Genomic DNA, 27,085 nt, shown 5'->3' with positions numbered 1-27,085 from the left:
TTGTGTCCTTGCCATGTTTCCTGAACTGCAAGATGATTGTGTTCACTGTCGAAAGCGGGATTTCCAAATTCTGCGAAATTTACCGCTGACTTATTCCACTATCTGTTTGACCAACTATCCTTCCTCTAACAAAATCTGACAATTCGAGAGAACCTTGAGTTCTAGGCATGTTGTAGCACAAGATAATTAGTGTGCGGACCACTTTCATTTATGTAGTGCTCTGTGAACACAAATTAGTTAGCATAAATCAGTTAAATGACGAAAAATCAGGTGTCTATTTACTTGTGACCACTCAGTGTATGTATATGATTTAGAAGTACAATAAAATATACTTATTATACTGTCTCACTCAACATTATAAGAGATGGATGACAGACAGTGAATGTACTCCATTATATTGAGAGACGAAGGTTCATGTTAACTTCTACTTTAGTTCCTTCAACAGTGAGCAATTTTATTTTATTGGTTCATACCATAAATAAATCATATATTTTTTAACCAAACATCAAAATAAAAATGCAGTCATATTAAAAATAGAATCAGTTTTCAAGAAAAAAAATTACTGTGAATAAAATCATTACAGCTTGGAAACAATTTCCAATAAATTGAGACTTAGAAACAGCTTTTAAAAAACTGAATACCTTAATTTCTGGATATTTGATGTTACACCTGATAATCGGTATATCCCATCAACTATGCCATGGGCTTCAATAAATTCTGTACAGCATTTTAATACCAGAGGGACTGAGGGAATACACAATTTATTTATTAATAAATTACAAAAAATTGTTTATTATTTCAAAGAAAATACAAATTAGCAACTTCCAAGAAGCATTAGATTATTTTGAAAAATAGTTTAATAATATGAAAAATAATCAAAACAAAGTGATTATACTCTTTTTATTTTCCTAACTTAAATCAACTGCTAATACTCATTCAGTCAGGAAAACCAGAATCATAAAACATGTTTTGAACTTATATATGTTGTTTTCTGCTGTAAATATACAGAGGGTTGAGTACATTGAAGATTTTTAAGCCTCACCAGGTCATTACAGTTCACGTCACCAGTCATGCTTAGTCTTAGTTCTCTGACCGTACATCTGTGTGTTTGAATCTTTGTAGTTGAGTCAGTCTCATCTTGGTCATTAAATCATTTATCTTCATACAGTAAAGCCTAGTTTTGTTGGGTTGATTGATACAAAATAGTCAGTTTTATTTAACAATATAATTTCATGTTCAATTGTGTAAAATGTTTTTGTTTTCTTCCCAGGATTGCACCACTTAACATGTTTTTGTTTTACATCTTAAAATTCATCTACAACACTAGCCAATTTCTGCTATGAACCAATTCAGCCTTCATTCTTCAAACATCAGTGACTTACTACAAGCTAGTTCTTAGCATTCCTCTAGTTATTGCAGTTGTGTCTTAACTGTGTGTGACTCTACTTAAGAATACCACACCAGCACCAGTTTCAATCAGAAATCAACAGCCACTGACTTGTGTTGCATTTACAAATGGGAATGCTTCTTGACTATGTTGCATACTGATGTATGGTAAATTTGGATGGTTTATATCAACTGTACTTATCACAGTAACTTGCTGATTTGCATAGTCAAAAATATTTTTAATAGAATGTACTCACCCTCTAGTTATATAAACACATTAACGTTTTTCTAATATCATTCTCTAGACTTATGCCCATGCTTTTGCTATTCTAGCCTCATATAATGTGAAGAAATTATCAACCACAGAATACACTTGGAATACAGAAAGTACCTGGTTTAGTTTTTATTGTAAATTCTTCAATTTGAGTTTCATGTTTTAAGTGACAAAATACTCAATCTTAATTGATTTATTCAGTCTTTGACATGATTGCAGCTGAAAAGGATGGATAGATGTTGTTCTTTTTGATGAAATGATCAGTCAATGAAAAAGTGCATTAATAGGTTTGATATTTCAGGCTTAGATAGAAAGTGGACATCATAATTTAGTTCTAGATGAACAGTCTAAAACTTAATAATGAAGAAACTTGATTACTTTCCGAGTTTGTCTTAATGTATAACAAAATACACTAAAATATGATTTATTTAAAAGCAACTGTATATATTATTACTCATTGTAGCCCAAAGAAAGAACAAAAAGAGTGTATGAAAAGTCCACTCTAACATTGTTAAGATAAAATTTTACCTGGAGATTATTTTTATTATTAGAACAAATTGTTTAAAAACATTATCAAGATTTCTACAGGTACAAGTATTTTAAAGAAAGCAAACTATGCATCTCCCAATATTTATTGAATTCAAGGTATATTTAATCTTTTTAAGTAAAATTAGTTAAAAAGAATTTTCACCTTTATTAAATGTTTGTACTGTGTACTTACTCTCTCTAGAAGTATTTAATAAATGTTCTCCTAAATCACAACCAAATACCCTTTCTTTCAAGATACCACTTTGCTTTAATTTCCCTCTTGAAGGTCGTGAAAGTAGAAAGGATCTAAAGAAAGCAATCAGTTTTCCATGTTTCCGCAACACTGAAAAGTAACCAGAAAACCGACTTAAATGTTTTTTCCCTTTAAGCAAAGTTTAGCTATGATTAATTACAGTAGAATTAAAATGATTCACAATAACTCAACACAAATATAATTTTGGATATCAGTATTCTCTTTTAAATCAGCTTTACTTCATTAACTTAGTATCATGTTACTGGAACCAACAATATGAAAGAACTTACTGAATTCATAGCTTTGGAAGTCAAGAGAACACTTGATTTTTGACACCTGTATAATGTTTTCATGATTTCTTAATGTTTATAGAATATATTTGAGTGCTGTATCATTAGCAACTAAACTAATAGAATCCAGAAATTGTTGCTCAATATTTTGTTGTCACAACCTTTATGGAGGGTTGTGTAACACTATTTCTACACCCCTTTTATAAGGAAAAGATTTTAAACTGAACAGCAGATCTGAAATACTCTCTTCTGAACCAAAAAAAAAGACTACTGTTAAATGTAATTATAATGTTATATACAAACCCAATAATTGTGTATATCAAAAGTCAAGATATACTTGATATTTTTGATATACATTTAACACTAAAACATACATATTTTCAACTTATACAAGAAATATGATCTTATCTTATTAATTAGAGTAAATAAAAAGAATACTCACAAAGATTTTTATTTGTTTATATTTAAGTACAAAACTACAGAATGAACTACCTGCTCTGTGCCTCCCATGTGTATCGAAACCCAGTTTTTAACATTGTAAGCCTTTAGACTTACTGCTGTGCCACTGGGGGATGACACACAAAAATGAACTACAAACACAAAATGCCAACATTTATAACTTTAATAATAGGTGAAATATTCTTCATAAAAATGATTGAAAATTTGAATGTGAAATTTTCCACATAAAAGACATTTACAGGATTATATTCTAACTTTGAAAATTCTATACCACTGTATTTTAAGAAAAACTTGATAAAAATACTGGTTCAAACATATGAGTTAACCAGTACATATATTTTTTCTATCAAGAAATAGCAAACATTAAGGAATTCCTAATAGAAAAAAAAAAAAATTTACCAACAGACATTATAAATTATTCATGATTATTTAAATATCAGAGTCCATCCTACATCTTCCACAATGGAAGTAAAAAATGAAAAATTTCTTTTTGTTTTACCATACATCAGAAAGCAAGTGATAGAGAATAGAAATCAGTTAATAAAAATAATCCATTAGAATTAACCCATGTAGACATGTGTTTAGCCAGTGTGTAGAATAGGAAAAGTTTTTTAGATATAAAGATCAAACATTTATCTAATAAACATCAAGTGTAGTATATCTATATTGGTATCATAAATGTAATTTAGGTTATATAGGTTCTACCATTAGAGTGATAAAAACACGTATATACAAGAGCGTTCAAATTTGAAATCCATGCCATACTTAAGCATTAAGAGGCATGCATTATATAGTTGTAATGAACCCATAAATAGAGAAAATTTTAAAATCTTGGTCAGGGCTAATAATGAGCAGGAAAAAAGGAAAGTCTATTAATTGATAAACTTAAACCTAGATTGAATTAGCAGAACAAATATGAACCTATGTTAATATCCATATTTTTGTGTACATGAAATACAAAAATACTATTTCCAATCATCCAGTTATTTCTTTTTACAGATATTACAAAGGAAAACTTGCTACATTTAAGTCTAAAATTTAATTCTTTAATTAAATGTACTTTTGTGTTTTTTTCTGAGATACGTAGTACCTGTACTCAATATATTAATAATTATATTCGTGTTTATTTAACATATGTTTTGTTATTGCATGCAATTTGTTTAATTCTACCAAACCTGGTATCTGTAATGTGTTTGTACAGTTCAAATGTTGGAAGAGAAATTGGAAGCTATTCTAAATAAAGTAGAGGCAACAGATAAAGAGAAGTGTAAATTGTGGGAAATGGTAGCAGGAATTAAAGGGAAACTCAAGCTTTACAGTGAAAAGACAAAATAGCTAATAATGAATTTCAGGAAGTTAGAAACAGTAGTGTTAGAGACAGAAATTGTAATAAATAGATTATATTAAGTAACAGGTTTCAGTCTTGTACAGATGAGGAACTATGGACAGAAAGGAAAACCAAAGGAACAGATATAGATGAATTTTTCACTTGTATGTTTGTTGTTAATCACAAACTTATAAATTGGACTATTGGTATCTACCATGAGTATTTAAAACCAACTTTTAGGGTTATTAGTCCTCAGACTTACCACTGAGCTATCATGGGGCACATGAATTGAATAGTCTTTGGGATAAACAGGGAGAAAAGAATTAGATTATGTTATCCAGGGGCAGCATTGGAGGACATAAAGCAAGTGATACAGTAAAAGGTGCAAGCATAATGCAGTCTTTGTTCTGCTCATAGGGGCTAATGATGTAGGAAGGATAGGTCAGATAAGCTAATTAATAAGTACAGGGGATTGATAAATGCATTTAAAGAAAATGGACATAAATTAATTTTGTCAGGGATACTACCTAGATTTAAATGTGGAGATGAGACGATAAGCAGGTCAATAGGATTCAATACTAGATTTAGTTTAATTGGTAAGTATGAGCACATTGACTGGTTTGACTTGTTGGATCACTCTGACAGAAAAAAGAAGTTTTTGGATTGCATGGTTTACACTTAAATAGGGTAGTGGGTGGCTTGTTTGCATGGATTAATAACAGAACTATAATGGCAGCTTTAAACTATGACTTGACAGTGGTGGGAGAGAGGGTAAACTAAATGCAGAAAAAATATGATGCAGAGAAAAGTGTAATGAAAGAACAAAGTACAGAAGTAGTTTTAAGGGTTAGCTAAATTGTTATTATTGTAATGGTAGATATATGAGAAATAAACCAGTGACCTTATAGTACTAGTCAGAATGGAAGATTCTGATAAGTGAAACTTGGTTGGATGTGAACACTTCTGAAAACATAAGTTTCTTTGAAATACAGGGTTATATGTTATTTAATATGGATAGAGTGCTAAAAAGAAGGAAGTAGCTTGATATGTAAAATGTGAGTTACATCCTGTTGAATAGAGGATATCAAAGGTGGTTGAATCTATTTCTATTTGAGTTTCTGTTTCTGGGGGGGAAAAGGTTTTAGCTAGAATTTGTTACGAACCATGTGATAAAACTGATGAAATTAATGAGAAAGTCTACAGTTAAGATATCAACTATTAGTGAGGTCATAATTAAGAGGGATTTTAGTTTCATGCATCTAGACTGAGAGATTTCAGCTAAACCAAGAGGGAGACAGGTTTTAAGAAACCATACAAGATGGTTTTCTTTACCAATTGGTCAGGAAACTTACTAGAAACACCTTGTTTTAGATTTATTGTTAATTTCTAACATAGAAATGGTTGATAGGGAGAGGTTTAAGGGACATCTGGGTGCAAGTGATCATTGTTCAATTAGATTTGATGTTTTACTGCATACGGAGGTCAGGAATAATGATAATTGGGTTGTAAGTTTTAAAAAAACAAATTCTGAAGAGATATGACAAAAATTATCTGTTGTGAATTTGGCAACTGAATTAATTGGAGATTCTTATCAAATGTGGAAAAAATTTTAAACATTTAAGATAGATATGTTCCTAATAGAAAAAAAAAGAGTGGTTGCAAGTAAAAGACCAGGTTGGCTCACAAAAGATATAAAAGTAAAATTAAAGAAAACATTATAAATTTAAGAAGTTTAAATGATGGGAGATGTGGAGGATTATAGAAGATGAAGAATAAGGGTAAGCAAAATGTCAGGATGGGAGTAAGACATTTGAGGGATGATATGGGAAAGTTAATTTCTGATGATTATGAGATGGCTGAGATATGACATTCTACTTTTTCTAAAATTTCTACTCATGAAAATTTCAGCAATATTCCTCATACTGAACAGTTGCTAGATGAAAACAAGTTAGAAAAAGATAATTACATTAATTTTGAGCTTAAGATAAAAACTGGAAAGTTCAAAAAATGATAAGGATCCTTGGCAAGATGATATTTCCCAAGGGTCTTGAATGAGGTCAAGGATTGGATATGTGAGCCACTTGCTATTAATTTTCTAAGTCCTTGAATACTTAGCAGGTGTCAGAACATTGGAATTTGCCTAATGTTACTCCTCTTTTTAAAGGAGGCAATATTAATTTTCAGGTAATAATTAGAGGCCTATTAGATGAAAGATGCTTTACAAAGTCATTTAACAAAGTCTAAAATTTTGTTGGATAGTCAACATGGTTTTACTAAGGAAAAACCTTGCCTTACTAATCTTTTACATTCTTTGAAGAGGTTACTGCTCATGTAGATTAGGATAATTGTGTAGATTTGGTGTATACAGGTTTTCAGGGTGTCAAAAAAAAAGGCTTGTTAAAGAAAGTGATCTCTATAGCTATGTAGAATACATTGGCTGGATGGAAGAAAGCAAAGGGTTTTTATAAATTAGAGTTCAGTAAAATTAGGTTAATGTCACAAGTGGGGTACTTCAGGGATCAGTGTTATGACCTTTGCTCTTTTTGATTTACATCAGTGACACAGATGAAGAAATGGTGAATAAAGTACTTAAATGTGTTGATGATATTAATGTCTTGGGTGTTACTGGATGCTGCTGCTGCTGATGATGATTTACGAAAGGATTGAGATCATTTGGTGAGTTAGGCAAATAAATGACAGATGGCTTTTATTTATAATAAATGCAAGTTAATGCATGCGAGTTATCAAAATTTGAATTGAAAAATAATTATGATGAAAATAATCTTAACAGTGTTAAGGAAGAAAAGGATCTTGGTGTTATGGTTGATCAGTCTTAAGCCATCTAAGCAGTGTGTTGTTGACAGTGGCAGGGTAAGTAGGATTTTAGGTTGTATCTAGGGAAATATTGAATACAAGTCAAAAGAGATTATAATTCTATTGTAGAAGTCACTTGTAAGACCACATTTGGAGTATTATGTCCAGCATTTGGATTCTCACTTTGGAAAGTTGTTATAAGAGAACAGGTTAAGATATCTGAAATAGAATTTTCTTGAAAAAAAAGAAAAGATACAGGGGATTCCATTGAGGTGTTTAAGATTGTCAAGGGAATTTACAGTGTCAAGGCACCAACGTTTTCATATTTAATTGTAATAATGATAGGACTAGGGGGACACAAATATAAATTTTGATAGTATATTACTCATCTTTAGCTAGGACAGTTTTATTTTTTTAACAGAGTGGTTGGTCTTCAGAATGGGTTGCTTCAAATGTGGTGGATACAGAAAATTTAAGTCTAAGGGAAAAGTTAATAAATATTCAAATGATAAGAGTTGGATTTTAGATGTTGTTTTTCTTTTACTTATAAAACAGTTTATTTTAGAAGATGGAATGACCTAGATAGACCAACAGATCCCTTATTGTCTTTAAATTTTATGTTTATTTCACATGAATACAAAGATCTCCAAGTTTCTACTCTGTAATATCAACATATAAATTATAATGTGATTTGACATTTTCTAGATATTCAAGTTAAGCAATTTCCATTATTTCAAATTGTAGGTTTAAGGAGATTTATCTTATTTAAGCTTATGAGTTATGGAGATAGGAAGTCCTATCTCTTTGAAAAACAATTTTTCTTATGTTTATTCATGACAATATTGCTTATCTAGGAAGTAAGCAACTGTACCTTACTTTAAACTTCTGTTTAATTACACTTTTCATAAACTTTCAGAGTAGCCACTTACTCTGAATGTATTTTGGAATATATAATAACCTAAGTAAATTTGATAATGAGGAACCCATTTTTTCAAAAATAAAAGTTTAAAGATGGCTTGAATGGGTATTGAACAAAACTTTATTATAAATTTTCAACATTTTGACCAAATTATGTCATCATCAGGTACCATTCAAGCCATCTCCAAACATTTAAGTAACAGTAAAAGCTAGTAAACGAGTAAATATGAGAAATGTGATATAATTATTAGACTCAATGAACATTTCTTTTTCCAAGACATTAATAATTTGCATGTATGTGTGTTGTTTTTTACTTTTTTTCACATCCTTCTTTATCACAATTTTACATACTTATACCAATCTTGGTTGCCAAGTTTACTGTTAAGTAGCCCTTTTCTATAGGATACCACAAGAACTAACAAATTTTACTTGTTGAGTACAACAATAAGATTTTTTTAAACCTTGTTTACATAAATTATTTTGCAATATTGGTTTACTTAAGAGCTTGTTTTATCTTTCTCTGAAAGCACTTGACAATAAAATTATTTTTTTACTGTTATTTTATGAAGAAAAGCAAGTTTTACATTTTGTATTGATTTTACTTGACACACATTAAAGAAATATTATATTCTGATGTTTTTGAAACAGCAAATTCTAAAAGATGAGTTGTTTTGGAACAGAAATGTAGATTTTTTTGCATATATATGAAGCAATTTTTTAATAATGGAACATGTAATTTCTTAAGCAAGAACAAACTGATTATACTCTAACCAAATTCAAATGATTATTAATTATTTAATATCTGTCTTTCAAAATTTCAAGAGTAATTTAAATATCTGAAGTAACATTAAATATAAAACTATATTGTAAAAAACAAATATATATTTATATTATCTTTTTAAGAAGTACTTAGAACTGGAGGTTTAAATAATGCATAACTAATCAACTGTTATTTTCTTATTTATAAAACACTGAACAGAATTTCTGTGATATCTGAAATAGAATTTTCTTGAAAAAAAAGAAAAGATACAGGGGATTTCATTGAGGTGTTTAAGATTGTCAAGGGAATTTACAGTGTCAAGGCACCAACTTTTTCATACTTAATGGTAATAATGATAGGACTAGGGGACACAAATATAAATTTTGACAGTAATTTTAAAAAGATTATAAGATGCATATATAACCGATCTTCGCATTTCACTACATTAAATATACATTTAATTAAAAGTAAAAATAAGAGATTTATAACAATACTGTGTTACTAGAAAAAAAATTTCAAAACAGCTAGTTTTTTTTCAAGCATCCAATTCCACAGGTCTCCAAATTGAAAATGTTTGGATCACAGTCTTTTTTCCAGTAACTTTACCTATCATATATGTGTATACATACAAAATTGATAAAGTTACCTGGTTTTGTCGAAGCTCCTGGTATTTTTAAAGTCTGTGGAACTTTCTCTCCAATTACTTCAACACATTCACTGGGGAAAAATCCAACCTAAATAGTTGCAAATATACATTCATTACATATTGTAAATATATTTATAATGATCAATAAATGAGATAAAAACAGATATCTAAAACTTTTACAATCATTTAAAATAATTTTTTGAAAACTGTTTGTTTGTTTCGAATTTCATGCAAAGCTACACAAGGGCTATCTGCACTAGCCATCCCTAATTTAGCAGTGAAAGACTAGAGGAAAGGCAGCTAGTCATCACCACCCACCACCAACTATTGAGCTACTATTTTACTAATGAATAGTGGTATTAACCATCACATTATATATGGCTGAAATGGCGAGCATGTTTGGTGGGACAGGGATTCGAACCAGCGACCCTCAGATTGTGAATTGAGCTCCCTAACAACCTGGCCATGCTAGGCTTTTTCTTTCCTTTTTTAAGAAACAAGATTGTAATTTTTTTAGCATTACTAATATTCACCAAAATACAGAGCAAAATGTAAAAGTTTAAGTTATGAATAATTAAATAATTGACAATTTACCCTCAGTAAGTTTTATAAATATTAAAAACATTCTACTATAAGCAAAGTTAAAGTAAGAGGTTACCTTAATTAAAATTACATTGTAGACTTAATCTACATTCATCTTTTAAATAATTTGTAATTCCTGGTCAGTGGTTGTATTTTTTAAGTTGATGGATTACAAAGTTTAGTACTCTTTAAATATTTTTACTGTAATATGATAGATGTATCTCAGCATCTCTCTACTTGAATCATGACAAGTGGATGTTTACATAAGATATATTTTAATTGCCTATTGTAACTTTTCTTAATCTCTGACATCAGTAATACCTATCATCCAAATTCCCAAAAATATATAGTTTGAAAGTTATCATTAATATTATGGTACTCAGATCGTTTTTGTATAAACTTTTTTTTTGACAGCAGCCAATCAGCAATATATTACTGAACATCATTACTTTTTAGGATCCATTTGACAACTGATTTGTGAGTGACAATACTTTTTCTAAGACTGACGATAAGAGTAAGCTGTAGTGTTTCCAAGTAAATATGTAATGAACATTTTTATAACGAAATAACCCAAATATGCAAATCTAAAGAGCTTAAGCGGTTAACACACCCCTGATGGGATAAATAACTGTAATATCACCAGGACTGTAACATTTTAAGATTTTACAGGATTCTACACTGAAACTGTTCAAAATCACCCAACTGACACACACACCCCACCTCCCACAAGAGAAGTAAAGGCAAATGGAAACAAACAATAAATTGAAAAACAAAATGAAACACTACTTTTTGTTTGTTTGTTTCTCTTTTCTGTAACTTCACTTTATGCTTTCTTTTTTCCCATCTAAGCTGTACATGTGTAAACAAATTTCCATTCAGACTTCGCAAGAGTGGGGCCCTAGGCAGCTGCTTAGTTCATCTTATGGGATATATGTCCCAAACTTTCACAATTACTTAAAAACTGAAATTCTAAGAAAGCTATAGCTTCTTCCCCAATTTAGAAAATCTCTTACATTTTTTAAAATTGAATATTAATACTCCCTTTCAAATTAAAAATAAATAAATTTGGAGTTCTATAAGCTCAAACACAGAAAATTAGCTTGAGTTGCCTTTACTGAATTTGGATAATTTATTTAAAGATATGCCTGTTTACCTCATATCCCCGTTTTCCTCTCCACCACGTAGATTCTTCAGGTGGTGGCATATCAATCACAGACACCATATCTCCAACCTGGAAGTGAACAGATGTTCAGCATCATATCATCTACAAATGAAAAATTCATCAAAATTCAATACAAAAAAAAAAAAAGACTCCCAATCTGGCAGAAACTATCTACCATATGTATATAAATTCACTAAAATGTTTTTTGAAGAAATTGTTTCGATATATTTTAGCAAATGGAAAAGTTAACTGAGATACTGCATAATGCTTCATAACTTGAACACAGTTTTTCTTTCAGGAAGTACTGTGTGATTTAACCTGAAGAGGTGCCAATTAAATATTATTACAGTTTTCAAGTTAATCATAAAGTGTATAAGAAAGTACTATACCCGTAAGTGGGGGAAAACAAAAAGCTAAACAAACTGTTTTAAAATAGAACATGTCTCTCATTTCAAGATAAATTGGGCACAGTTCAACTTAAACCATATTTAACTTCAACAGCAACAAAAATCCCCTCCACAGTAATTGCTGCAAATTTTTCTTATAATATGTAGGTGCAAATAGTACGGTAGTTTGCTAGTATCAAAATACTTGGAATTTATATTTTCTAAATTAATTATACGAACATCAAGATTGGCTCACTTATCAGTTCTTTTATCTTTTGATAATCTGGACTTTGTTAATGGTGTATCACATATAATGCACTCATGAACTAAACATCTTAAAACAACCAAAACAAGCTATTATTTAACAATTTCAAAATTTCTTATGTTTTGTCAATAATTTGTTCCCTACAGTACAATAAATGTAAAAAACATGGATAAAATCTTTACTGTTAACTACAACACCTTACAAAATAATAATAAAAAAACATGGATAAAATCTTTACTGTTTACTACACCTTACAATATAATAAAACATTTAAAAAAAACATGATGTTAAAATTTTAAGTAAACAAATAATAAAACTTAACTACTACTTATTTTAGCTACAGGAAACTAAACCTTTAATAAAGAAAGTTACTTGAGGTGCATCTTTTGTAATTAGCAGTTGTTGCAAAAAGCAAAAGAAATCAGTTATCTAAGAAAAGAGAGTTATATTTGAATAACAAAAATATTAATTTGAAGAAAATTACCAACAAATTATCAAGTCAGGTCATGATCAAAGAGAAAATTTGTTTCTCACTTTCACGAGCATCAAGTAAACGCAACAAGATTTGAAGATGAAACAACAACAAAAATCTTGGGTGTAGTAAATTAGACCCAATTGTAATGTACAGTCTAACAGTTTGACACTAGAGTTCAATACGGTAACTCCAATTTGGTGTGAACATTGCACCTATATAAGGTAACGCGACAAGAAACTTCGACCGGCAGTAAATAAAGTTCTGGTTATGCCCTCATTTCTTCTGAAAGTTAAGTACGTGCGGGTTATACGAAAGCAGACGCTACTGGATGAGTTCACTTTAACTGTAGTCGGGTTGGACTGGCTTTTTTGTTGTACTACATAATGGCATCGAAACCTCAACTGGCATTTATCCTCTCACATCACTCGGGCTACTGAATTTTTATTATATAAGTAATGTCAAATGAACGATTCATATGCAGCCACATGTGAAATATCAGAACATTTAATTATTTGTCTATTATTTCTCAGTCACCAAATATTTTCTTACCTCCTATATATTCAGTTGCGCGTTCTTTCGCCGGTTGATATTATCAAAACATATTCTTTAATTCACGTTGGAAATAACAGATATCATAACGACTATCTATTATGTATATAAATTATAATAACAGCTCATACAATATTTCGTTAAAAGTAAGTAACTTTACTGAATAAGGTTTCTACAATTTTGTTTTCCAAAATTAGTTTCTGTTTTTTGTGACATTTATTTTTGGTTTGGTTAAGTAGAAAACAGTTTTTAAATTGCGTAAGTCGGATACTTGTATGTCTTACATCCTGTTGAAAAACATGGTTTCCTGTTGATGTCTGCCGTAAAGTTTAAGCCTAACCGAATCAAAACACTGATACATATATGGAGTTTGATCATATTTTACATACCGCCCCTGCAATATCTCTTGTCAAGATTTTAATAGAAAATCACCAAAGTATACTAAGTTAATAGTTCTACAGTGTTTGTTTGACACACACACACACTTCCTCTATATTGCAGCATGCAGTAAGGATGGTTAGCTTAACTTAATATTGTGTATGCAAATAGCTTCTTATGATGTTTTAAATATTTCCGTATTTCACATATTTGCATGAGAAATGATTTATAAAACTCACTTCGACAATTTCAATATTCAGAAATGTGTGAAAGCCCTATTCTACATGCAAAAATACTATGAATGATTTGTACTGATAAGTATATTAGCAAAACACGAAATAATAAAAGAAACCATTCATAATTGTACATAAAGTTGTTATTTTTCATAACTGTAATTCGCCTTTCTTTCTAAAAACACAACAATTTTTTATCTCTAAAAATATATAAGATCGCATAATGTATAATTAACTGAAAGCAGAGGCGTCGCTAGGCACTGGCACACGGGGCCCGCGCCCCGAATCCCCAGTTGGCATCTTGGAAAATTATAATAGAAAATTATGATCGATACCATACTGAAACGCCGAAAATACCCGCGTCTGTGGGCCCAAGCCCCGAATCTTTTAAGCACCTAGCGACACCTCTGTTCGAAAGACATACAAGTACGTTTCTCATCATCTATAGTATAACTAATTTTTCTTTATTAATATTGCTGTGTTCACCTGAAATAATAAACAGATTACGTGCTATACAAACATACATACATAAACATTCTTTGCTACAATCACTTCGTAACAATATATTTTTATTCCGAAAACGACAAATGGCTTTAGATAATCAAGATTATATTTCGTACATTGATTCTGACAATTCTTATATAAATTTCAGCTTTCCTAGGAAATAACATAGCGCAAGTAAATGTGAATACAAATCTGACAAATTAAACAAAGCGTTTTGTTGCTTAAAATACGTTCTATCTGCATAATAGCTTTAAGAATTTATTCTTTTTAAATTAATAATACGAATGTCAGTATTTAGTTCGTTGCCCTTTTCTTGATCGAAGTATATTTAACTTATGTCGGTGTGTGTTCTTTAATTTGTACACTCAAAATATAAAAAATAGGGTAGCTTAACGTTTATAATGTTTCCAAAACTGTTCTTTTATAATCTTAGCCTTCTGAGCTCGAAACGGTTGTAACATGTATACCAAACACTGTCAAGAAGTTGGTAAACATTTTAATGATAAAGCTTTGTTTCTCTCGAGAAATGGTACTAAGAACAGCCTCACGGGGTAAAACCGAAAGAATGAAAGGGAGGGACATATTACAACGACCAAGGAGCCGGTACGTATTTTTATGGGATGAGTTTATGGTAACGATGAACTGGTTATCGTTGAAGCCATGTATGTCTTTAATGAGGCGGTTTTCTAAAGTAAGAAAGTTCTAGTCTGTGTCTGATTAGTAGCCAGGTCGTATATGCTGACTTAGCAAGAAACGCCGGCTTTGAAAGCTTAATTCAGGGCACAACTAGGGTCATTAAACAATTTGACGTGATTTTTCTCTGAAATTTTACGAGCTCACTAACTTCCTCTTCTACATAGGAATTACCGATAAGGTTATACAACGAGTGCCTAAAAAGTACACGCCATGTGTTACAAAGTAGGAGATGCTACAGCAGAGATGAACTCTCGAAAGGTGAGTGTCGGATTTACTCTTGGTTAAAATTTTAAAACCAGTCTACCGCGGTGCTTCCTCAATTTTTACTTTAGCTGAATTTCACCTAAATTACTCAAGTTCACATGGCTAACTTATAGATGTTATTAAAAACAATTAAAAGAAATAATTTAGTAGCAAACTGTTATAGGCATAAACGAGAAACGTATTTTTGGCAAATGGCAGTACAGCTTTTAAATAACCCAAACACTCCTGGAGCTCAGTAATAAATTTGGTGGCTGGAAATGCTAAAATTATGGGTTGGACAAGTGCAGTCGGCACAGGGCAGATGGTCTACTGTACAGCTTAACGATTAAGTAAAAACAAACTATTATTAAAACAACGACATTATATCAAACTTTCTTCTTTTTTTTTTTTTTTGACGCCTTACAAACGAATAAGATTATGCTAAGTTATACCCAGGTTGTTTAATTTGACCACTAAGCTTGTAAACTATAACACCTTGAGACATGAAAGATTACATTCCGGTCGGTTATTGACTAAAATATTTTCAACTGAATCAATTAAATAAATTTTGATAAAAGACATTATTCGTAAAGAATATACAAAAAAAAAAAAAAATTCTAAACCTAATCAGATCCAGATATTTAAAATTAAGTCATGTGACTAATAACGTTTTAGGATGATTTTATAAACTTTCCAATCATTACATGAATTTGGATACAACACATTAATCGTAAGGTATATACAAAAACAGGTTTATATAGCTACTCAAATCCAGTTCTTTAAAACTAAGCCATTAACAACGAGTGTCTAACATTTCTAATCAATGTATCACGTCTAAAATACTCAAGAACTTTAGAGGATTGGCCAAATGATAAACTCTACAAACTATTGAACAAGAAATATGTAGTTACGGAAATATCTATAAAATTTAATAAAAATAAACCAGCCCAATATAAAACACGAGTCACCACTGCCTTCAAATTAAACACTTTTTGTATAATTATACAACTGTGTACTATGTTATTAATAAAGAAAGAGCTTGTTTGTTTTCGTGTAAAGCTACAAAATTGCTATTTGTATATAGCCATCCTTAATTTAGAAAGAAAGCAGCTAGTGAACAACACCGATCTCCAACTCTAGGGCTACTCTTGTCTGATAGAATAAGGGATTTCTTTGACCATTATTCTAACAACGTATCAACTGCCCCAAAGAGTGGAGCGCGTTTTAGTGAGAAAAGGACGCGAACAAGGTCATCTAGGATTCACAGTACGAGCACGCTAACTACTAGGCCACGCCCGGCCCGTAAACAGCTGTAAAAGTAGTGTTTACACGTATTTGTTCCACGTTCATAATGTTTCATACTTTCACACTTCTTATCAAAATTAGTTGGAAATTAATGACATTTTTAGTAATAATCACTTACATTTCATTATGTAAAAGCATACTGCATAGAACCCAAAATATTTTAAAATATCCATTACAGCATCATCTGATGAAAAACAAAATCTTGTATACCTAGGTTACTAATTAATCTTTTCAGGATTTTACAAACTAACCAAGAAGTTTACTGGGTTGTTACTTTCTCTAGTCGATTATATAAGCAACAGTTATCTCCTTTACACTCAGTTTTTAATGTTTATTATTATTACGCTGAACCCCTCTCGGTGGCTCAGCTGTAAGTCAGGAGGATTATGACGTCAATAGTTGGGTTTCGATACTAGCGGTGTAGCTTTCTGCTTAACAATAAACAAACAAAATTGCGCTGAACATTGTAAATGTTCTAGTATGTACATGCGAGAAAAAGTGATTAAAATATCTTTATGACAATACTTTTCTAGATTTATACAATATAAAGCAAATATCATAAATAGTCATGAATTAGCCAATTTATTTAAAATAAAACAAACAATTCTGTCATACTGTTCTTGGTATTCAACAGCATAATAATATACGAATAAATTACGTTGTATATTATTTTCAATAGCTGATTTAAGGTAAGTCACAAGTAATACGGTTACAAAAGTATACCACGGTTCATCATTGGCTATTATTGAGGACACTAACATTCAATTTCGTTAAAATTTAATACAGAATCCATCAGTTGTCAAAGGCTAGCCAGATAGTGACGAATGCTAGTGTTTTCAGGTACTTGACATAAATACTTCAAATGTTATGTGCTATAATTTATTTCAAATGGAAATGTCTTTTTTTTTATTAATACGTACATATATTTAGGAAATAACACTATTATTACTTGGCATTGCTATAAAACATTATATTAGGACTAATATACCTTGAAACGATAACATTTTCAACAAGTTGAAAAGTTTTGAATATATATATAAATATATATCACTAAAATAATATTAAATAATTAGAAATAAACAATAATTTTATGAACTCTAACTTCAAGTAACAGAAAACTAGAACGTCAGGGTTAATACTGAGATTTAAACTCAAGTTCAGAAAATCAATACGTGAACCGAGTATCTTAAGTTATTTTAATAGCATCGTGCAGTGACCCACTTTCATACAAAGAACAGAATAAGAGAATTTGGATCGTTAAAAATATTTTACAGAAATATTAAAGAAGACAGCTTTATCACTGTAATTTGTTCAAAAATAAACAAGTTGGTCTTAAATGCGTTTTCAACCTAAATAAACTCAGACAAACGTGTTGTGTCAACATATAAAAGTAGGTTGTGTAACACATAATATTTTACGTGTACTGGTTGTGTCCCTCTAAGTATACCATAATTTCTAATATATACACAAGAACTAAGGTGAATTACAATTACAGGTTTATTACCAGTTATTCAAGTATTGAGTAATATTTTATCCGAAGTTTGGCTGACAATTTTTTACATCTGTTGAATACGTTTATCCTATATAATATATTTTATCATTTTTTTTTTCACTTACTATATAAATGTATATTTACAAATATGTATAAAAATAGCTCAAATTACAAACTTAATTAAAAGTTCAATATAGTTAGTTTTAAACAGGTATGTTAAAAACAGAAAAACAACGAGAAAAGCAATAAAATGTTATTATTTTCCTTTTTTGTTGTAATTAACGGGGTGAGGTAAACTCCTTAAAGAGACATAAGTGTTAATAAATTATTCCTTCTGGTAGGACAGCGGTAAGTCTACGGATTTACAATACTAAAATCGGAGGTTCGATTCCCTACGTGGACATTGCAGATAGCCCGATGTGGCTTTGCTATAAAACAAACAAACCTTCCAAATGCATATCAAAATATAGGCATATTCGAGATTTCAAAAAGAGTTTATTCATTTTCTAATATAACACTTAGTGTCGGTGTGTTTTACTTCTGGTTATTAATGAGCTAAACGTACCTCTTCACACAAAATACAAACCCTTGACATAGGACCCCAAGGCCATACCTAAATATATACTTGTATAGTTCTAAATTGGGCTAGCTGGCTGCTTACCTCGAAGGATATCTCGTCTCCGGCTTGTGCTGTGTATCTTTTGGTGACGTAGGCAGCAGCTACGGCAGGAGTATTGATAGCAGCTTCATCCGTTACTATCAGCCTGTTACCTCGGTTGTCAAGCTGTGTTAGGTCTCAAAAATTAACCATATGTAGACTATTCTACGTCACAAACACAATAAAACCTTATAATACTGTTTTCGTTTTTATAAATAATACAAAACATCACTTTCAGGTATTATGTACTTAAAGATTAATTGATCTTGATTGTTTGTTTGTTTTGGAATTTCGCGCAAAGCTACACGAGGGCTATCTGCGCTAGCCGTCCCTAATTTAGCAGTGTAAGACTAGAGGGAAGGCAGCTAGTCATCACCACCCACCGCCAACTCTTGGGCTACTCTTTTACCAACGAATAGTGGGATTGACCGTCACATTATAACGCCCCCACGGCTGAAAGGGCGAGCATGTTTGGTGATATATATACACACATACACATAACCTTTTTCATGGGCCCGGCATGACCAGGTGGTTAGGGAGCTCGACTCGCAATCTGCGGGTCACGAGTTCGAATCCACGTCCCACACACACACACATATACACAAAATCTGTCATCTTCCAACCTACTACACAATTATTCCATTCGTTCTCTGAATCAACACAATTTTTACTGTATAATCATCTACTACCCCTAACAGCTAATTATTTCATCAGCTTAAAATAATTAATGAACACTTAACTATCAAGCCTACTACACAATTATTCCGTTCGCTCTCTGAATCAAAACAATACTTACTGTATAATCATCTGCTACTCCTAACATCCAATTATTTCATCTGCTTAAAACAATTAATGAACACTAAACTATCAAGCCTTTTTTATGCCTTTTAGCTACCTATCTCACAAACTCACAGTACTCAACTACTTTGCCTTGCAGTTTTCTAGCTACTTTAGGTACTTGCTAGAGAGCATGATTATCGTATTTTCTACCTCTTATTTCATGCTATCCAGAATGTTACTCCAATTTTGTCTCTTATATCACCGGTTACTCTAAAACCATGCCCCGGTCACTGGGCATTTGTTTTTCATCGCTCTTATTGATCACGTGTAACAACCTGAAAATTATATCATAAAGTAATATAACACACCATTATCACTAATCGTATTTCTCTAAAATGAAAATACAGACTATACGACAATTATACTAACAACACACATTTTGAAAAAAGTCAGTATCCTTCGGGGTGTGTGTGCTCCTATTTATGCAAAAACACTTATATTAGACATAATACAGTTGTATCGATTAGAAATTAGAAGGTTTATTTTGTATAAATGACATAAAAATCATTTAAGTAGAATATGAAAATACGTTTAGTGCATCACGTTCATTAGCATGTTGATCTATGAGAAGACTAATTTCCTGGCGTTAACAGCGTATGTTTACAGAAAAATTTCTTCTAATTAACAAAATAATTCAAGTGTACTTAAGAAAACAAACTGTATCGCTTCGATCAAACAAAACAAACTAATTTCTTTAATGTGCTATTCTTTATCATCATAATATAACTCAAACGTATTCTCTAATCAAAAGTATCCCCCCCAAAAAAAGTAATATTTTACACAATAAATGTCAGTAGATTATTCCAAAGAATATATTTCTCCGACTTATCAAATCGCTGGAATGCAATCTAATATGCAAACGACATATGGAAAACGTGATAAATACAGCCAGATGTGAAGTAAATATTGTTACAATAAACCTAGTATGAATCACTTTCCGATAATTCGTCTTTTCATTTTACTTGATTCTTGTGACATATCTTACATAAAATGTCAAATATAGAAAAAAAAAATCCATTAAGTTTCAATCTGAATATAAAACAGAACGCGATAATCACTGAACGACCAAAGAGGGATTAGTCGTGTTTCATATCCTTTGTATTATTCTATACTTCAAGTCTATGTGAAATTGAGACAAAAAATAACCTAACAGACTTCGCTACTTAATGACCGAAGATTCGCGGACGATATTTTGATTATTTCGCTTTTAATTTTACAGACTAAAGTATATGCGCACTCAGGCTAAACAACAGACGTATTATAAATTTTCAGTACGCCAAATACGACCACATTATTAGAACACGAACATACAGACAGACTTAACTATCATTACAGATGATGACTCGAATGATAATATACTTAAAATATTTGATATAGTATTATATATATTGTAAGCTCCTTTGCTTGCGTTCATTTACATAATCATACAAAAAAACATCTGGCTCAGTAAACCTACTTTATTTTAATCAATAATTATATTAAAAAACATCGAGGATCACTGACTTTACTTAATTTTCTATAGCTGGAGTGATTAATTTCGAAACCCAGTATTATTAAAAAGACTTGTAATAAATCAGTCGTTAGAAAAGATATTATGGATAAAATTAAAAATAGAGGGCGTTTTTGTGAACAGAATAGCTAGTTGCAGAATTTATGATCCCGATATAGTTAAAATGTATTCTAAGAATTAAAATTTGTTTTACTAATGGAACTTATTGTGGAAAGCGATCCATGTTGTTCCCTGAAAAGGAAACAAAAAGTAATGCTCTTGTTTTTAAACTCAGTTGAAGTTTCACATCGGTTTAAGGTGTTTTAATTCAACACATATGAAAACAGTAGACAATGTTGTTCGTTTTCTTGTGTGTTGTTAAGCGAAAAGCCTCACAATGGGCTATCTGTGCGCTGCTAATCGCGGATATTGAAACCCGAATTTTAGCGTTACAAAGGCCCCAGACTTTTCGCTGAGTGACCAAGGTGTGGAGGTGGGGCGTATTTACATTAAGTGTACAAATTAAAATTATGAAGCTGGGAAGAAGGAGGCGATTTTCTACACGACGTATTCAGTTTGGTTTGGAACTACACGAGGGCTATCTGCGCTAGCTGTTCGTAATTAAGCAATGAAAGACTATAGAAAAACCAGCTAGTCATCACCCATTGCCAATTCTTGGGCTACTCTTTTACTAACGAATAGTGGGATTAACCATCATATTATATCGCCCCCACGACTGAAAGGGCGAGCAGGTTTGGTGGGACGGGGATTCCAAGCCGCGATCCACAGATTGCGATTCGAGCGCCTTAACCACCTGGCAATGCCTAGCCGACCTGTTCAATACAACAAGGTCCACTCACAGGATTATTATTTTTTGAAATGATCCATAAATCAAACATTTCTCTCCTTTTGAAGCATATTTCAATATAGCTTAATAACAACCTTCAGTTATTAGTTTCAGACTTGAGCTAAGATTAATTCCACAATTAACACATTACTGTATAAAACTAATATCTTATTCTTTGTATGTGAACAAACTAATTAAGTTAAAGAATATATACTTTATTTGAATCCACAAGTACCTGAAACTAATCTTATCGCCTAAATAACAGGAAATGGCCATTAAAACACAGGCAAGTCTTTGTAATAAATTTTGAAAACTGATACTTTTCAAACTTATATTTATAGCCACATACTGCATGAAAATAATGGAATTTCAAAGCATATTTATTGCGGCTTTGAAAAATGTACACTAACTAGATTCTTAGTTATTGATATAGTTTAACATGAAATGTTCCAAAGTCGAGGTGTGTAAGTACTCGTGTTTCAAGTATGTACAACTTATATCTCAAAATCAAACTAAAAGAATTCAAGAAAGTACAGAAGAAAAAACATCAATGGGCTGCAATACATCATTCTCAATCAAAACGACTGTCACGTTTCTATAAGTGTAAACTCTGAAGATCATCGAAAAACAAATTTAAAGAGCTTTTGACCCAGTATGTACATCTAGTATTTAAAAAAAATCATGACTAGAAAAGGCACAGAAAATGGTCAAATTTTCTTTGCTTTAAACCTCAAAGATAAAGTATACAGAAATTTGTTTATTAGAAGATTATTGTGTTAAGGTTCGAGACAGGTGTCTAAAACGTCTTACAATACATGCAGGGAATAACTACGGGTAGAAACTTTAGTTCATAGGTTGCTAATTTGTATTTAACAAATTTCATCCACAACATAACTTTGCAAGAAAGTCAGTGTTATTGAAACCTAGAAAATAGAGTAGAACAATATTATACTACCTACAAATAAGGCTAATATGCAAGGCTAACACAAATATAAACTTTAATCCAGAACATATCACAAAACACAAAAAATATGTTTTCTTACAAAATACGCTTCATTAACTTAATCTGAATGTCTTTCATCATTGCTCAAATCATCAAACGTTCACAATTTTCAATCAAAACAAACTTTTAATTTCGAAATAAATTCCAAAATCCAAAACAAAGAGTTTGTCTGTTTGTTTTTGAATTTCGCGCAAAGCTACACGAGGGCTATCTGCGCTAGCCGTCCCCTAATTTAGCAGTGTAAGACTAGAGGGAATGCAGCTAGTCATCACCATCCACCGCCAACTCTTGGGCTATTCTTTTATCAACGAATAGTGGGGATTGACCGTAACATTATAACGCCCCACGGCTGAAAGGGGTAGCATGTTTGGTGTGACGGGGATTCGAACCCGCGACCCTCAGATTGCGAGTCGAGTGCCGTAACCACCTGGCCATGCCGAGTCCGCCAAATAAGTTATACTACAATGTTTACTCCTCACAATATATTAGATACAATAGATTTAGTCAGCATTACAGACAAAGCTCAAAAACTCAATTTTGTTTTTATTCTTTATTTCGAACACCAAACGCTTATGGTACTTATAGTACCTCAGAATACCACGGTATTCATAAAAACCATCGGGATTATGCTTAATATTTTTGACTATTCATCTTTAAATAAAGAAATAATGACCAATCCAAGTACGTTGAACTGTTCGCTTCTTATTCCGAGCCCCCCAGTGGCACAGCGGTATGTCTGCGGACTTACAATGCTAGAATCCGGGTTTCGATACCCGTGGTGGGCAGAGCACAGATAGCCCATTGTGTAGCTTTGTGCTTAATTACAAACAAACAAAAACTTATTTCGAATTATATTTTACTGTGTTAAACAGCACGACTTCATAAGTTAGTATATCTCTTAATACAAGTACTTTGGAAGTTCGCCGTTACTAATATCTCAGTAATTATTATTTCAATTTATTAGAGTAGTGATTTATCTAAACATATCTTATACCCCTCCTTAATGCTTACGTTTTAATTATTTCCATTGCCCCCTTTTAAATTTGATCACGTATATGGGAGTTGTGGCTTTCTTTATACACAGTAATCAAAGCAAGTTTTATAACTTGGTCCAGTTGTGTTACTTTGGTTATTTTATTGTAAAACTTTTACTTTACAACGTTTTAAACCAACATATTTGTATGTGTGCGTGCGCGCGCATAAGTATTGTTATTTAGTTTTCTACATCTTCTGGCTACTATCATATACGAGAAATCGAGTACGAGTCACTTGTTTTTTGATTTACTTACGGCTTACACTATATTAGGGTCATTATTTCCTTAGTAACCGGTGACAATATCTGTAATTCTGCAGATAGGCGGTTTGTTTATGATGTTTAGTCTTTATTTTTGGTAACTTCCGTTATTTGTTATTAAGAGTTTTCTCCTAGAAATATGTGGATGCTCATAAGTATGTTCAGGATTCGGGAATAGATAAGCTGTGTATACCTTAGGAACTAACAAGTAGTGTTTGTGTTTTGTACGTAATGACTTATTTTTTTTAAAGTTAGTGTTTAAAAAGATGTTATTTTATATTATTTGTTACACTTATGAAGATTATTTTTAATTGTTAGTTAAGTATATGGATTAAAGACTAACCTAAATATTGTAACGTGACCGAACCTCATGAGACATTAACATTACGACCGAGGTTATTGTTAACTGTAAGGGTGCCCAACTGATGATTCAATGTATTCTAATTATTATAAATTTAAGTTTCTTGCAAGTTTTGTTCATGACATTAAGTAAATTTAGTCACTTTGCTACACCCAATTGGCTTTATTAACTTGTACCTTACTTTTTATTTCCGATTTATATACTCAGCTTTCTTTTGATCAGAAGTTAGTTATTATAAAATGGCTAACTAATACATAGAGAAAATGAGCGCTTTCGAAAGGTGGACCTTTCTTCTTCATTTCTTCCCTGAAGAAGAAAAGTCCACTTTTCTAAAGCGCTCGGGTTATAGAGTTTTTTATCATTTTGTATCAAGACTTCTTCAACGTACTTTTTTTTGTTTTTGACATCATCAATACATGGTAAATTAATAAGAACGAGTTGGATTACACGTAGATCTAACAACGTTGTTTGTATAACTAAAAAGTGGTAAACTGTACGATGCTAATCTCCGAGTTTTAAGGCTATAATACAAGATTTTCAGGTCCCGTGGAATTACCAAAATGTTCATAATCAATGTATTGCGTTCTTGTTTGTGTTACTGTATGCAACACGTTCCTCGTTCCAGCGTGATATAAGTAAGAAAGTAGGGGGTGAAAGTAAATTATAGGCCTATAGGAGAAAGTCCTGATTAGTTTACAGACAAAATAGAGCCTTCAGAGGATTTATGGTAAATGTAATTTACTATTGGTCCCTTTAGAGTTTAAGCGTGAGGGAACAAGCGTCGATTTTTGTAGTTGAAAACAATATGTGCGAAGTCAATTACAGTAGAAGCTGACCAAGTTGTTTCAACTTACACACCAACTTTTTGAATAAGATTTTGGAAATTACTTGCATTTTAAAGAGTGTTATTTAGATGTTAGTTTGTATTTAATATATACTAGAATGGATCTTGTATGTTCATATTTTCCAATTGCTTGAATCGTGTCGTACACGGCACTAAGTGTTTAATTACTATATTGTTTAACGAGATGCTTACAAAGGCATATAAGAAGGGTTAAAAAAAGTTACTCAACTTTTAATCACGAAATTACGCTACGTGTAACAGTAACAGTGACAGTGCGAAATTAGGGGTGGTCCTGCAGTTGCGATGGACGGACAGGAAGTGTAAAACCTCTTGTGGCCATGCTAGAGGGAACCAAAACAAAGCACTGCCTATCGTGTATTAAGATGCAGGAACCATCATGCAGATTGAGTGGACCTGGGTGCTTAGTGCAGAGGCAGTGGTCCGCTCATGCCCACTCGTGGCTATATTACTGCCGTACAAATGTATACGCTACTGGACGTTAACGGATAACTGTTTTTAATATGACAATTATTTTTATTTTATTTTTTACATTCAAGTTTGAAAACTACGTCCTTAATTTACAAAGAAGCAAAAACAAAAAAACAAAAAAAAACCAAAGGACTTACGTAACCCCACATGATTGAAAGGAATATTATAACTTTTAGCATACAAATGGCACATAACTGAACAACTTAAGGTTTAAATAACGAATAAAATTTCTTGCAAAGCGAGTTATATCGCAAACTGAAGTGACTTATGACTTTAACAAAGATAAGAACCAGTATAAACTAATGCCGAAACCAAGGAAATGTTTCTCTGTTAGAAATCATTTTACTTTTCCTATGCCATTAAGGGAAAACAGATTTTCTTCTATTTTACTTTACAAACGTTTATAGCTGTATAATGCGTCTTTGGATAATAAAGCATTTGAGAAAAAAAATACGGTCTTTAAATACATTAATTCAGCGATTATTTATAGTCACATTTTATATGGGATATGCAACTTACGGTTCCTTATTTAAGTTTTTCTAGCATCACATGCTATTTCTAGTGCTCGTGCCTTTTTCACTTGCATGTCTGTAAGTATAGAAAATGGAAAAAAAAAGACTTGAGGTAATATACCGCAGGAAAACGACTTTTCTTGCGAGCCTGCAACTGAGGATTTGGCGGCAAAAGGCGCACGTGGATAAAACGTTAAAACAAATGTTACAACGTGGCCACATGTTACAGCTGCTAGCTTAATGTAAGCGTCTTGAAAACAAAAACGTGTAAAGCATGAAGGACAAACTAGAGCAGTTGAGCCTAAGAATGACAATCAAAACTGCAAAGTTCTACTAGTAGTTAATACTAGTCAAGTGGTAGCATTATAATTGTTAATATAAACTTGTTATCCAATAAGCTTAAACAGGTTGTTTTAAATCAGTGGAAACAAAAAACGCTCTTGATTGAACAATAATAGTCACAGAACACTTACACTGATGACCAGGTCGTGTTGGTGAACAAAGATTACACCACAACTTGCTCAAGGTTAGTAAAAGGATGCAGCTCGCTGTAAGACAACCATGACCCCCACTGCTTCCGCTACACAACTCTTGTTTACCCTACTTGCTTTCTGTAGCATCTGACATGAGCGCGTCTTGTGGCTGCTGAATGGAAAGACGCAGCTAAGTGGCCGAATCCACTGAGTTTTCAGGGGAGTTTGAGCAAACGAGTTATACTTCAATACATGGGCATTGTTTGTCTCTTTAACTTAAGTTGTTTTACAAAACTTCTGGGAGATCGGTACTGCAACATCTAAATACGAGCTTATCCTTACCACTCTCT

General features: G+C 31.8%; 1 protein-coding gene across 4 annotated transcripts in view; it reads right to left on the bottom strand.

The window, feature by feature from the left end:
- The window catches only part of LOC106465982, a 107,695-nt gene that overhangs the window by 23,531 nt on the left and 57,079 nt on the right, over positions 1-27,085 (bottom strand). For 2 of the 4 annotated variants that reach the window (XM_013926232.2, XM_022393949.1), the window contains exons 3-7: positions 18,587-18,709; positions 11,391-11,468; positions 9,656-9,743; positions 2,382-2,531; positions 642-744 (exon numbers count right to left, since the gene is read on the bottom strand). In XM_013926232.2, the coding sequence (XP_013781686.2) occupies positions 642-744; positions 2,382-2,531; positions 9,656-9,743; positions 11,391-11,468; positions 18,587-18,709 (542 nt within the window). Of the gene's footprint in view, positions 1-641; positions 745-2,381; positions 2,532-9,655; positions 9,744-11,390; positions 11,502-18,586; positions 18,710-27,085 lie in introns of those variants that run through there. The other 2 variants (XM_022393948.1, XM_022393947.1) reach the window with 2 other exon arrangements.

Source organism: Limulus polyphemus, unplaced genomic scaffold (genome assembly GCF_000517525.1).
Source record: "Limulus polyphemus unplaced genomic scaffold, Limulus_polyphemus-2.1.2 Scaffold2113, whole genome shotgun sequence".
Classification (NCBI taxonomy): domain Eukaryota; kingdom Metazoa; phylum Arthropoda; class Merostomata; order Xiphosura; family Limulidae; genus Limulus; species Limulus polyphemus.
Note: the sequence above shows the minus strand (reverse complement) of the source record. Positions and strands in the feature narration are given on the sequence as shown.